Source organism: Plasmodium vivax, chromosome 13, assembly GCF_000002415.2.
Source record: "Plasmodium vivax chromosome 13, whole genome shotgun sequence".
NCBI lineage: Eukaryota > Apicomplexa > Aconoidasida > Haemosporida > Plasmodiidae > Plasmodium > Plasmodium vivax.
In genome coordinates this window covers 1803412-1818144 of record NC_009918.1, presented here as the reverse complement: position 1 = coordinate 1818144, position 14733 = coordinate 1803412, and the positions used below count along the sequence as shown (strand labels likewise).

The following is a 14733-nucleotide window of genomic DNA, read 5'->3' as shown; positions in this document are numbered from 1 at the left end:
CTGGTCCTGCTCGAGGCAAACATTTAGCTTGCCAGGCAGGCCTCTCCTCGATGGAGCCCCCCCAGCTGATCCGTCCAAAAAAAAGAGGAGAAAAATACACCACACAGCTTAACACACAACGTAGCAGAAAAGAAGCACAAACGGAATGAAAACACCAAGGAGGGGGTAGAAGCCTGTGTGAAGCCTTGCAAAAGAAAAAACGGTCAACCGAACGGGCAAACACTTCTACACCTCCGCTGAGCAATCATGGAGAAGTCCAGACGATACGCGAGCCTGCTCAAAATGGTCGAGCGAAACGGGTTCGAAAAATACCGACTGCAGCAAATCCTGGACAACATGTATAAGGCAAAAATTACCAGCGTAAGTCAAATGAAAAATGTCCCTACTAATATAAGGAGAGAAATGAAAAAAATTTTTAGTGAAAATTTGCTAAGCATAAAGCCTTTGAAGGAATACAAATTTGATAGAGCATATAAAGTCCTATTTGAGTGTAAAGATAAAGAAAAGATAGAAGCTACCTCTCTAGATTTTGGCTCCCATAAATCGTTGTGCATATCCAGTCAAATAGGTTGCTCCTTTGCGTGTAAGTTTTGTGCCACTGGTCAGATAGGCATAAAAAGGCAACTCGAATTAGACGAAATAACAGACCAGCTGCTATACTTTCAATCCAAAAATGAGCATGTAAGGAACGTCTCCTTTATGGGGATGGGGGAGCCACTAGCCAATCCACATGTTTTTGAATCCATTCATTTTTTCAACCATGTCAATTTGTTTGCCTTATCTAGTAGACGTATAAATATTTCGACAGTGGGACTTCTCCCTGGGATTAAAAAATTAAATGACCTTTTCCCTCAAGTGAATTTGTCCTTCTCTTTACACTCTCCTTTTTCCGAAGAAAGAGACCAACTTGTGCCTATCAATAAGTTATTTCCTTTCCACGAGGTGCTTGATTTGTTAGACAGTAGAATTACCCGCACGGGGAGACGCGTATGGATCAGCTACATCCTCCTTAAGGATGTGAACGACTCGAAGGACCATGCAGAGGCGCTTTGCAGTCACATATGCCAGCGCCCCCGCGCCGTCAGGTACCTCTACAATGTGTGTTTAATTCCCTACAATAAAGGTAACATCTGTGGATGCGCGAGGCCCCCTCCATGCGCTAAAGTGATAGAGCCACTTTTTATGCTACGTGGCAGTACGTCCTTGTACTCGTTTGTGCCTCTTTGCGCGCTTCCCTTCGAGTTTGTATATTCCCCCTCGGCGCCCCCCCCCCCCCCTCAGCAAAAAACGTCGACGAGAACTTCCACAGAGTGGACGAGGAAGATAAAATCCTTCAATTCGAGGTAGCCCCATTTGTCACCCCGTCATCTCAACACCCCTCAGTGTATTTTATACCCCACTAGCACTTCTTTTTTCCCCTCCCCCTTATCTCACAATTTGCAGAAAGTGTTGAAGAAGCACGGAATATCATTTTTCTACAGGTTCAAAATGGCAGGACTGTGGAGCAGACAATTTGTCTCCCCACGAAAATGGCACTTGGCCCCTTCATAAAGTGGCACCTTTGAGGGCAGCGCGTAAGTTCCCTTCTTTTCTTTATTTATTTTATTTGTTTGTTTTGCCCCACTTTTTAGGAATTCCTTCGGACTCTCCATTGAAGCAGCGTGCGGTCAGCTCTGCGCAGGTAATGTGGTCACATTGGAGCACTTCCCCTTCTGTTCGCTCCCCTGTCCGAGCGGCACTAGGAGGGGGTCCCCCCAAAAAAAAACTCGAAAAGACGCCTCCTTACCATTGACGCTGCCCACCTGGCCAACTTTCCACAGATTACGAGCCCAAAATGAGGAAAGAAGCAATAGGAGTTCGGAACGCGCCATTATTGGCACAATGAGTTACCTCCTTTTATTTTTTTGTGAAGATGCATAGCGAGGCAGAGGGCCCACTCAATTAGTTGCATTCGCCCATGTGGGGCTCCCTTTCGCGAAGAAGTGTGCACATGTGTAGAAGCGTTTTTTTTTTTTCCTTTTAACCGTCGTGCTTCTCTCTTGTGTTGCATCAGTTTGGTGTTCACACAGGGGAGGAGCGTCCCCACCGTTTGGCTTCCGCAGATCCGTTGCCTCCTCACCAGGAGGTTCCTCTTTACTAACCCGTCACGCATTGGGTACCACTCTAAACAGGCTTAAAAAGGCAGTGTGTGCAAAAAAAAGAAAAAAAAAAAAAAAAACTGACATATGTATGTACACCGCACGTCTGCGATCTCAGAGGCATTACCAACACAGAGGCGGCATCCCCTTTTGCCATTTTTACCATTTTTGCGTCCTACACAAGAGCCAAATTGAGCATACGCATAATTGTGTGCAATTGCATGATGATAGGCGACCCCCATTTCATTTTCAATTTTGTAAAGTTCGTCAAACTTCACACCCAGCGCAAGTCTGCAGAGAAGCCACATCCGAAAAAATGTCCCCTGTCCACCACGACAGTTTTGTGCATTTAGCTATCACCCCAAGGGAAAGTCACAGCTTCTATGTTGCCCAAAGCGGTACCTGCCTCTTTCCTACTTTGTTTTTTTGTTTTTTTTGCTTGTTTTAAACAATAAAGGCTGAAAATATTTCCGCCCTTTGTCAACACGCGCGGCTATAACCGGGCGAGGCCTCTTTTCGCCGCCCCCCACAGCTGACAAAACACCGTGTATGTTATGCACGTCCAGCCGATCGGCGTGTGAATGGACTGCAAACGAGTTGACACAACGAAATGTAAAAGGCGTTTCTTCCCGTTCGGCTCTACATGTTTGCGATTAACTATTGGTATGAGCGGATAGCGATATTGTTCAGTGGTTCATCTCCACGTCTTTTTTTTTTTTTTTTTTTTTTTTGTACCCTTTGGCTCAAAACAAACCCTCGCAGCTCTCTCCCGCAACACCTGCGCAGAGCCCCTTTTTTTTGTCTGGGCAGATATCCCTCAATTTTGACTGCCCCCCTCACGCGCGCTCACAATAGAACGTAAACGTCATCTCCAAAAACAGCGTAACGAAACAGGCATATCTGTTGCCCCCACAAAATGGTAACCCCCAAGTGCCTGACAACCCTGCTGGTCCTGCAGCTGCTCTTCCAACTGCTCCCCCCCCTGACGACCCATGCCAAAGAATGGTGCAAAGCGAAATTCGAATTTGGAAAGGCGGACTACGCAGAGTGCCAGGGCGAAACGGAAAATATTGCCAAGTACATGATTCACACAACTCCCGTAATCTCCAGCGATGTAGATCTGTACGCTAACGTCTCCCTAGTCATGTCCAACGGGTATGGACTGAAGACGAAAGAAATCATCATCGGAAGTGAAGAAGAAGGTCTGTTAAGCAAAACATTTGCAGTCACAACTGATGTGGGAAGTCCCGAGCATGTACACGTAAAATTAAATTCAGCCAAAAAAAATTGGAAGTGCAAAAAAATTACCATATGGAAAGATTACAAGTACTGGGTTTTTGATTGCACCGGTTTGTTAAATGAAAAGAACTCAGAAGGGACTTACTTCCTCTCGGGAAATAAAATATACACAGCATTTGTCCAAACGGGGAAAGACGTCCAAGCAGGAACGAGTGGGACGGTCGAAATTGTCCTCCTAGGAAATGACAAACGGAGCAATACCAAAGTGCTACACGAAGGATTCACATCTGGAGTGCTGAAGAAAATAAAATTCCAAGCATCAGATGTGGGGACCTTAGAAGATATCATACTGACCAATAACGCTAGTAGGGACGACCCCTGGTACTGCGATTTTGTGAAAATCAAAAGTGACAATAAGCTTTACGTGTTCAACGTTAAGAGTTGGATTGGGCACCCCTACGAAAAAACGGTGAGGGTTAATATAAGGGCAGACCAAAGTGTAGATGGAGGGGCAGCAAAAGATATCGACTGCCACATCAGGGGAAACGACTTAATTAATATGGCCAACCTACCTCAAGCGTTACAAAGTAAGGTGCAAATATTCAAAGTGAGATGTCCACAGAATTGCCAAAATGCAGAACTCTCTTCCGTAGAAGGTTCCTCCATTCATCCTTCCTCTACAGCTATCTGCACATCTGCCATTCACGACGGGGCGTTAACCCCCAGTGGAGGGTCCATCATAGTCACCGTTGGAAACGACTTGAATCAGTACCATGCTGTTAGGGAAAAGACAAATCAGATCGAAGCGATTGACTTTATTACCAAAGCGGATGAACCCAATTTCTCCTTCTACACCTACCGCCTAGAATCAATCGATGACGTCAAGAGTAACGTCCGAATTGTAGATTCATTTGGAAAACTCTCATCCTTGGGGAGGTTAGAAATTAGACGGAGCGACAACACATGGGGAACGGTATGTAAAAAAGGACCCAATTTCACCTTCTCCGATGATAGTGCTAAACGGGCCTGTGCAGATTTAGGCTTCCCCAATGGGCTGTACATTAAGCAGATGTGCTTCAACCTAAATGGACGAAATTATTGTGCAGGCTATAAATACCCATTCAGTAGTGCTGGCATGGTCTGCTCTGGAAATGAGAAAAACCTACTACAATGCAACGCAGATGACTCCTCCCATTGTGTAGACCACCACGATGATGTCATCATTCAGTGCCTAAATCAGGGGAGCAACACCGAGTTAGTTACCGACGGGATGATCAGATTGGTCGATGCAACTGGAGCGCCTACTACCAACGGAATTGGAAGATTAGAAATGTTTTACAATGGATCATTCGGGTCTGTGTGCTCAGAAGGATGGGTGAAAGAAGGAGAGAAAATCGCCTGCAGAGAATTGGGCTACACAGGACTAAAGGGAAACGGCTTCTCCCACCACCTATGTACAAATATCGCGGGGGAGAATTTATGCGGACATGATGCAGACAAAATAAATGCGGTAAATGTCAAGTGTAAAGGGGATGAAAAGTCCCTCCAAAGTTGTCCCCACGAAACGCACGAGGATATTTACTGCTCGCATGATGAAGATCTCGTCATCGGCTGTTCAGGCGGGGAAGATGAAGAATACGCATACGGGGGGGGTAGCCAAGTGGGGGGACATAACTCCCACTCTGTAAGCACAACTGGAGGACTTAAGAAGAATTTCCTAAATTTGGAGAAAAAGGACTTCCCACGCAAAATCGAGTTAACCTGTTTCGACAAAGTCGTGTCCATAGCAGATCTGAGCTCCGCCCAAGTGGGAGACGTTTTCTTGGCTAGCTGCCCGGAAAAGTGTAACGAAGAAGTGGGCGTCATAAAAGGAACGTTCTTATACACCTTCGACTCGCCCATATGCAAAGCGGCCATTCACGCGGGGGTGCTCTCAAGCAACGTCGCGGATGACCTCGTCCTCATCATCTCTCACAAGCACCACAGCTTCCTCGGCACGAAGCGAAACGATGTGGAGTCGCACGGGTTTACTGGCACGTCCAAAAGTTTCAGCGTCAGCATCCCCACGAGGTCCATCATTCAGGAGGAACGAAAGAGTAACCGCAAATATGAAGGAGGGAATGCAGCAGGGGAGTCTTCAAATGGAGACGACTTAAGTGATGAACGAGGAAACGACTCGCTCGTTGCCCCCCCAATTGCGAAGCTACCAAACGGGCACCTCCCCGCAAGAGGGCTGGGCACTCAGCCAACATTCCAGTGGACACCCCCGACAGGCTTCCACGGATTTAACGGAAAAGAAACAGATTTCGTAAACTGCACCAATTTGCCGAACGAAAAGTATATTAAAAGCTTGTCCAATTTTACCTTCATCATTTATTTCACTTTGAGCGGAGGAGGAGGCAACTGGAGGACCCTACTCTCTCACAGCCTGTGTGACGGAATCTCCATCTCGGTGAACGAAGAAAACGAGCTAATAATTGAGCAAAACTGTAACCCTCATTTGATAAAGACCAAATTCAAGCCAGTCCTCGGACAAACGTACCACCTCGCAGTGGCGTTTAACAAAACGAACAAAGGTGTCACCCTCTACATAAACGGGAAGGAACTCACCCTGGAGAAGGCCAAATATGACTTTACCCTCAATGGAGATTTAATCATTGGAAGGTCCAACCAAACCACGACGGATTATTTCATCGGAAGCATCCACCTCGTTGAGGTATACAAGTTTGTTTTAGCCGACGATGAAATTAGGCAGTCGGCAAGTGCTGCTCTCTCCTTGGATTACCTCAGCCGAGGCAGCGATGGGAACTACAACGGGGGTGGAAAAAACAAAAGGGGGAAGAAAAAACGTGGAAGCAACAGAAAAACGGTCGATGGAAGGCAATGCACAACCCCGTGTAAACCCAAAAGTATCATCAATAAGGAACTTCAAATAAATGGAGAGCAAATCAATTTATCCTGCCAAGATGACCTCCTGTCTCACCAATTTGATGGAAAAATCGGGTCCCAGTTTTTGGTTCACTGCTCGGATGACTGCACCAAATCGAAGCTTATTGTAAAGGGAAGCAACAACTACTATACCCCAGACTCCTCCATATGCAAAGCAGCCATACATGCCGGGGTGTACAGACCTAACAGAAAAAATGGAGATGAAAATAACTCCTTCATTATGAGAATTGTCAATGGGTTATTTGAATATAAGGCAGCCAGGGGGCACTTGGGGATTGTTTCAAAATCGGAAAGGCAATCTCAATTAAGATCCTTTTCTGTATTCCCCGAAAATGACGATAACATTCTTACCTGCTCTTCCAACGGACACTTATTTTTAAACTTACCGGTTGGAACCAAACGAACAATCATGTGTCCATCAGGGTGTGACAAAATGGAGGGCAAAATTTGGGGCACAAATGTATACGCTCCTTCTTCTACCCTATGTAAGGCGGCCATACACTCTGGGGTCTTATCAAATCAAGGGGGCCTCGTCGACCTGTCTCTTGGGTCCGCTGTCGATGAATTCACGGGCTCTACGCAGAACGGGGTTGAGTCCCATTCGTCCGCTAGGCGCAGCCGCTCTTTAACGTTTTCGACCCACTCGTAGGAGGTCGTAGGACGGGTCCCAGACAACAGGGTTTTACACCCACTCGAGGTGCCTATCTCCCTCCGTGGTGCTGCCGCTGCTGCCGCTTCTCCTGCTGGTGCTGCACCCTGTACTTCATGACAACTGCGCGCTGACATTACGCGAAGTTTTCCCATACAGCGACGCTCAGATGAAGCTACGTCACCACCCATCTCGTTGCCCATCTTAAATTTATAAAATGATTCTTTTCCCTTGTACGAAATGAGGAGGCCACCTACGGGGTATTCTTCCGCCCCGCTTTTTTTTCCCTCTTAGTAAACCTCCTCACAAAATGTGGAGCGAATTATTTAACCGAAAAGGCGCAACGGTGAAACTACCAAATGTGTTTTTTTTTTTTTTTTTTCTCACCTTTTGTGATGAACTCCCTTTTCGAGGCCTTTCCACATTTTTGGGGTGCCCTCAAAAAAGGGACAACAAACGAACCACACACGGCAATTTTCCGCACAATCAAAGATGAAACGTTTTTTCGTTCGAAAAAATGACCAAACGGAGAGCCCTCACAACATGGTCGTTTCAACAGAAAAATGGAAAAATGAGGAACCTACCAGAGCATAAAATTTAGTCTATTCTCCTCCCTGCTTAAGGAAAAAATTATTTTAGCTCAATTCAGGCGTTCTCTTTTTTTTATTGGCCTGATTTCCGCTTCCGTTCAAAATTGCGCCTTTACGCGTAGGACACGTTTGCCTGAAGGGGTGTGGTTTGCCCTCCTTGCGTTTTCCAGGGCGACTTGTTTTTCGCGCCACTGGTGGGACGTATGCAGGGTGAATTCCTCCATCTTATATGTCCCACCTCCTATTTCATGCTTAACATTTGTCATTCTATATTTGCATTTTGTATCTGCATTTTAAAGCTGCACTTTATACCTGCATAATTTTTTTCTTTTCACTGAGCGGACACCCGTCAGGGTCAGCGCGTGACGATGCGTTCATGTGGACGTATCAGGACGGGGCCCCCATTCCCATTCCCATCGTTCCTTTGAGCGGAAAAAAAAATGTGGCAAGTGGGTCAACCTGTGCGCCGCAAAACAAAAACATTACTGTTGATCTGCGAACTTGTCGCTGAGCAGCGCTTGGTGACATCGTACGATGACCCCTTTGGTAAAATAACGAAAATTTTGGAAAAAAAAAAAAAAAACAATATACATATGTATGTACATATACATGAATACATCTTCCTGAGGAACATCAAAGGGGAATTTTCCAAAGCGCGCTTGTACATACATTTAAATTGCCACTCCACTGACGCGGTGGCAAATGCGCCTTTGCAACGTTCACGTCGCTGCATGTACGTACTGTATATACCCTGTGGTGGCTCTCTTCGGATCGAAAAAAAAGAGGCAATTTTTTGGCGCCTCTCCCACTCTTCCTTTGCCCAATTTGAAAAAAAAAAAAAAAAAAAAAAAAGAAATGGCACCAACCAACCGTCAAGCCATAACCGCGCCTACCAAAAAAATACATAACTATATAGCCGTATGTACATTTTGCCGTGCTGATCGAGGAAGATACAACAATTTCCCTGAACGAAGCAACTGCTCGGAAAAAAAATTCCTTTAAAAAAAAAAAAATAGCAACTTAGCTTACCAAAAGCGGCAAAAAATATAGAACATGCAAAAGCGAAACGTGAGCCGCTGTGCTTAGCTGAAATGAATTTGCGCTTTTCAACATCGCCATGTGAAAAACGATGTAACCCCAAAATGTACCATCTTTAAAAGCATAGCAGTGGAGGATTTTTCTCGTCGAACTTTTTACGCCAGTTTTGTGAAGGCTGCGTAATAAGCGCGAAAAGAATATATATGCATATATGTACCTATACGGCGAACTGCTTTCCATTTGTTTTAATTTTTCCCCTTTTGGCGCGCGAATTCCCCCCCGCGCAAGCGCTGTATGTATATAACGCGCCAACATATTGGGGAAGAAGAGCTCACGCAGTTGGAGTAGCAGCATAGCAGCATAGCAACGCAGCAGCGCAGCAACATAGCAACTTCATTGCTGTTGCACAGTTTGGCAAAATTTGAATACATTTTTACGCTGAGGCAAAATGACAGGTACTTGAAAAATTAAAAAAAAGTCACAACGAAGGAATACAGTGGCAATTTTTTTTGCCACCCATTTTTTCTCCCCTCAGCGCTGCATAATATGCCCCCTATATATTTTTCCTTTTTGCGATTAAAAGGGGAATTCTTTTTACACGCAGACGTACAACTGGCGTAGTTGCACCATCCGCGAGGGCGCAGGCACACCTGTTCACCCACTAACATGACTACTTCTTCCCCCCCCTGTAGACGCATTTCGAGGCGGATCCGGGAATTTCAAAAAAGGCAACAAAGATTTCAAGAAAGGAAACAACAATAATAACAATAACAATGCCGTGCGCAAGGGAGGCATGTGGAAGGGCAACAATGGAGGACGAGGCGGAGGTGGTCCAAGAGGTGGCGGCGGCGGAGGAAGAGGTGGAGGTGGTCCAAGAGGTGGCGGCGGAGGAGGAGGAAGAGGGGCTAGGGGAGGAGGAAGAGGCGGAGGCGGCCCAAGAGGTGGCAGCGGAGGAGGAAGATTTGGAGGTGGAAACAATAACAATAAAAAAAATTTCAAAAAAGATGGAAAATCAGGAAAAGTTATTGTAGTGCCTCATAGATTCCCAGGAGTCTTTCTCCTAAAAGGAAAGTCAGACATTCTTGTAACCAAAAATCTGGTCCCAGGGGAAAGTGTCTATGGAGAAAAAAGATACGAAGTAATGGGAGACAATGAAAAAATAGAATACCGAGTTTGGAATCCTTTTCGTTCCAAATTGGGTGCATGCCTAATGGGTGGTGTTGGCAACATGCCCATCAAACCAGGGTGTAAAGTTCTCTACTTGGGGGCAGCCAATGGAACGTCCGTATCTCACGTATCAGATATGGTAGGCGACGAAGGAGTTGTTTATGCCGTTGAATTTTCCCACAGGTCAGGCAGAGACCTAACCAACATGTCAAAAAAGAGGTCCAATGTTGTGCCCATTGTAGAGGATGCTAGACAGCCAATTAAGTACCGTATGCTAGTAGACATGGTGGACGTCGTTTTTGCCGATGTGGCACAGCCAGATCAGGCACGTATTGTTGCTATGAATGCTCATATGTTTTTAAAAACTGGAGGATGGTTTATAATATCTATTAAGGCCAACTGTGTGGATTCTACTGCCAAACCGGAGGTCGTTTTTGCTTCCGAAATGGAGAAATTGAAAAAGGAAAGTTGTAAACCGAAGGAGAAGCTAACATTGGAACCCTTTCATCGTAACCATGCCATCGTTTTGGGCATGTATAGGTAGGAACTCCCAAAGGTTTAGGGGTATTCACCTGGGCGGCAACCCGCATTGTTTGTAAGTAGCGCGTCACAATCATGCGGCGGGGGTAAACGCATCCTCCACCGCACACACCTTTTGCTGCATCACCAGCCCCATTTGAGATTCGATAAAAAAAGAGGAGCAAACGAGGAATGACCCACAAAGAAGACAAAAATGAGGGGGCAAATAAAACCAAACCTGCCATATAGGTTACCTCGAAAGAAGGCGAAACCGTTTTCGTGTTGCTTCCCCGCCGCAGCCCCACATGTACAGTAATGTAAAATTATTTTTATTAACCCGAATGCGACGCGAAGGATGTGTGCTGGGTGCACGCCCGTTCAATTCGCAGCGACTTCGCGCTCGCGGATGCACGCACACACCACAGATGTTCACATCACACACGTTCGAAGCGGATGTCCTCTACCCCCCCTGTCATCTTCCCCTCGTTTTTGATATTTGCATTCGTATATGTGTAGTGTATCAACTTTGCACATTAGAGGACACCCTTTTTATGGCTTCACCCATTTTGCTCATGGAGCGTGCGCAGCTTTTTTGTCAATCAGTATGTTTTTTTTTTTTCCTCCCCGTGACTATGCCACGTTTTTTATTATTTTTTCCCCCTTGGGACCACCAATTTTAAAGTATGCAACTTTTCCCATTTATCCTTTACAATATGTTAGCCCTTTGATCGCACCGCTGAGGAAAAGCGCCTCCCTCCACTCAAAATAGCGCAGCAGCTGAGTCGGGAAGCATACGAATGGACGCTTGTTTTAACTGCCCATATAAGCGGGTGTGTATGTACATACACGTGGGCTCCCCTGTCGGAAGGAACCACGGTGAGGGGGGAATCAAATGCGTTTACGTAAAAATGCTTCTTCTGAGGGAACTCAAAGGAAAAAAAATTATCAATTCCACGTTTGCACACAAAAAAAAAGGAAAAAAAAAAAAAAAAAAATTTAAAAGCGTACTACATACAAAATTGCAAATGCGTCGACTTTAACAAAGTATACGGAAAAAAAAAAGTAAATAAATAGCATACCAAAGATAAGTAGCATGCCAAAGATAAGTAGCACGCCAAAGATAAGTAGCACGCCAACACGTTTGACACATTTTTATGGGACCCCCGAATGTGTTTCCTGTTGTGCGATTTTATCCTGCCGTGGTCTCCCTTGGAAACCCCAAGCGGTCCCTTTCCTTCCACCCCGTATTGAGCATTTGCTCTGGGGGGAAAATCGGTTCACATAAATTTGCGCGCGTGTTGCGAGGGGTAGAGTTACACATTGTGGCCATTCTGTGTGGGCCCAATTGGGGGGAGACTCCCCGCAGCACCGCTATACGCGCCAATTCGACGGTCGTCCTACTCCGCCTCTTGACCCTCCCGCCCATCACAAACTTTTGATGAATTTATTCGAAATAACATTCGACGTTATCATCACCAATATAATCAAAATAATGACGAGGGAAATTCTGCAACACCAGGTCGTCTGCGAATGCTTTTTCATCACCTTCTTAATTTCCACATTAACTTCTTTCACATTATTTTGCGTCTTATCAGTGTGGTCCTGTAAATCTATGATTATTTCATTTTGTTCCTCCGCCTTGTTTGTTATAAAAACGGCGTTGGCTCCTATTCGATCGATCACTTCTCCGATTTTCAAAATTTCCTCGTTAAATATTTTATCTCTTTCTTTCCACCTGTTTATTATGACCATGTCGTCTTCTTCGCCACTGTTGTTCCTCGTTTGTTTTCCTGCAAATTGGGGGAAAAAAAAACAACTCGGTGTGATGGGGGTACACAGACGAGGGAAAGGCGTCACCATCGGATGGTATGCCTCCAACGCCGGAGTACAAAAATAGTGCTATGACTTACTCTCCACCTGCTGCTTATTCTTAAAATCGGAGAAGTCCATCACGCAAGTGTCCTTAATGTGCTCATAATTGCTCAACTTTTTGCATTCATAAATCTGCCTCTTCAACAGCTCGAAGGTTTCATTTTTATCAAATAATTCCTCCCTACTGTAGGCATATTTTTTCTTCTCCTGTTTTTTTAGTATTTCTTCTAACTTTAAAAAGTAGGTATCTAAATTTTTCATATTGTTGTAAATGATGTTTCCCCTTTTTATCACCTCGATGTTATTTCCATGGACGTTTTGTAAGCTCTCCTTTTCCCTTATGCATTTTCTGGTCTCATCTAGGACATTTAAAATGTGCACTTTAAGATCGTTAAACGGGTCATTTTTTTTGGCAATTTCTATCCTTTCGTCTGTCTTCACTTCTGTTTTGCTTTTCAGTGCCTCCAACTTGCTTCTTATTTTGTCTAAATCGCTCATATCATTTCGCCTGCTTTCGTACCCCTTTTTTGCCTTAATCCCCGTATTCATCCTTGGCCACGCTAGCTGCGACGTTTGGAGGGTTTATACATGTGCGGCCGCGATTGTAAGGCGATCCATATGAACGGGCATGTACGTCTGTACTGTTGAAGCGCGTCTATCTGGGTAGGGGAAGCGGCAACGGCAGCGGTAGCGGCGCGGACCGTCTCCTTCGCTACACTTTAAAGAGGGACAAAATTCCGTGCGGAAAAAACATGGGCGAGAAAAAAGAAAAACGGAAATTTTTTGCTTCTTCATATTGGCAAAAGTGGCGCCAAAGCGGCGCCAAAATGGGGCGATGTGGGGTAAAATGGCGCAATATGCAGCGAAACGAGAACCATGTGATGGCAAAACAAAATCGCTGCGGTGCCGGGAAATATCACCGCCACATTAGCACATTCCAAGCGGGGAAAAGGGGCACATAAACGCATACATCCGCATGTACGTACTATGCGTGTGACAGACAGGGCGCGACAGAACTGAGTACGCGCCCACCTCGTCATGTGCAAACATTTGTTCGTAAACACGTGCAGCGTTATCTGTGCTTCCAAAATGGCTTCGAAAGGATTGTAAAACAGGCAACAATGTGAGTGCCATGCGAACAGGAAAAAATTCCGCGGGAATTTCTGAAGGGCCCAAAAAATATGCAAACGGGCAAATACCAATTCCGCAAAAAAAAAAAAAAAAACGCATACGAATTTTACGCCCATATACGTACAGATATATTTTTATACGTAAATATACCAACAAATCCGATGTAGGACCCTCTGAACAGAATAAAAAAAAAAAAAAAAAAGGAAAGCACACGTCTCGCAAGTAAAGCAAATATACTTTATGCGTATGCAGCTGGGTTGGGCAAAATAAAAAATGTACCACCTGGCCTCTTTGCCACTTCGCCGCTTTGCGAATGCTGAAAGTTCGTGCTGCATCCCTCAAACACATCCCAACTGCGTGAAGAAATTTGCAGCGCTTATGACTCCCCATACGTATTATATAAACGCATACTTCCGCACATGCTGACGCTTGAGAGAACTCACCCCAAGCAGCTCGTGCTCCCCTTCCTCGTCGTGAAAATGCTCCTTTTTTCTTTTTATCTTGTGCTGAACGAAGCATAAATGCAGGCGTTTTCCTCCCCCCCAATTATTTTCCCTCATCAGTAAAAAGAAGCGATGCCATATGGGGCTGCATTCAGAGGAGTGGAAAAGCTGCTAACCATTTTGTAAAAAATATGCCATTGTAGGAAGACGTACAAATTGGGAAAAAAGGCAATTATAGGCTTTGCCTTACCTTGGGGGACATGAACTGCTAGCCATTTTGACTCCACTCCCAATCCACATTATGTGCCAACTTGTTCATATTTCTTCCCCCTCCTTTTTTCCCCTTTTTTAAACGCCTTTGTTTGTGCCTTCAGAAAAAATGATTGACCGAATTAGCATGCTTCCCCTCGTTCGTCCTCCCCCCCTGTTGTAAAAATTCGTTACAGCAACGTTGCTCATGAGTATATAATGTACACTACGCACGGCCTTATGCGGCGTGCTGTCAATATGCCCGCTTGTAATTGTACAATATGCATGCAAGACGCGCCCGCTTCTGCGTAACAGCGCCGTGGCTTCTTCCTTTTTTTTTTTTCTTTCTTTCAACGTGTTAGGTGCTTCGTGTGGCTACCCCCCATGTGTTGCTCCCACTCCCAGTGTGTGTAGCCGTTTCATGGGGAAGTCATCTACATGGTTGTACGGAGAAGTGCCCGTGTGCAGACTCACATGAGAGCGTCTTACACGTTCCCCCAAGTAGGGATCACAACGCAGCTCACCTTTTTTCTGCCATTACGTTGCACAAAAAAAAGAACCAAATGAGCCCCGTACATTTACGTACAAGGGCCCACGAATGAGGAAAACCACCTCCGCGAAAAAGAACACCGCTGTAGTATGTGGAGGTCCCAAATGGTAGCCGCCGCGCCTTTATTTTTTTCAAAGGGCAATCATTAGGTTCGCTCAGTTTCGTTTTCCCCATTTCGTTTGCTCCGTTTCGTTTGCTC

The 14733-nt window shown here is 45.3% G+C and overlaps 4 protein-coding genes across 4 annotated transcripts; 3 read left to right on the top strand and 1 right to left on the bottom strand.

Annotated features, from left to right (window-relative positions):
* Positions 1-246: 246 nt before the first annotated feature.
* PVX_086085 (Fe-S-cluster redox enzyme, putative) lies at positions 247-1631 on the top strand (the record flags this gene model as incomplete). Its single annotated transcript, XM_001616830.1, has 4 exons — positions 247-1123; positions 1282-1343; positions 1459-1481; positions 1580-1631. 4 exons carry the CDS (start codon positions 247-249, stop codon positions 1629-1631), a joined length of 1014 nt encoding a protein of 337 aa, XP_001616880.1.
* Positions 1632-3054: 1423 nt separating this feature from the next.
* Positions 3055-7332, top strand: PVX_086080 (multidomain scavenger receptor, putative; the record flags this gene model as incomplete). The annotated part of the gene is made up of 1 exon (XM_001616829.1): positions 3055-7332. One exon carries the CDS (start codon positions 3055-3057, stop codon positions 6973-6975), a length of 3921 nt encoding a protein of 1306 aa, XP_001616879.1. The 3' UTR covers positions 6976-7332.
* A 1145-nt stretch (positions 7333-8477) lies between these two features.
* Positions 8478-10981, top strand: PVX_086075 (fibrillarin, putative). The gene is made up of 2 exons (XM_001616828.1): positions 8478-9058; positions 9296-10981. The coding sequence occupies exons 1-2, from the start codon at positions 9052-9054 to the stop codon at positions 10312-10314; spliced, it is 1026 nt and encodes a 341-aa protein (XP_001616878.1). The 5' UTR covers positions 8478-9051; the 3' UTR covers positions 10315-10981.
* Positions 10982-11714: 733 nt separating this feature from the next.
* On the bottom strand, positions 11715-13275 carry PVX_086070 (hypothetical protein, conserved; the record flags this gene model as incomplete). The annotated part of the gene is made up of 2 exons (XM_001616827.1): positions 12200-13275; positions 11715-12079 (listed from the first exon to the last, which is right to left on the bottom strand). The coding sequence occupies exons 1-2, from the start codon at positions 12708-12710 to the stop codon at positions 11715-11717; spliced, it is 876 nt and encodes a 291-aa protein (XP_001616877.1). The 5' UTR covers positions 12711-13275.
* Between the last annotated feature and the right edge of the window lie 1458 nt (positions 13276-14733).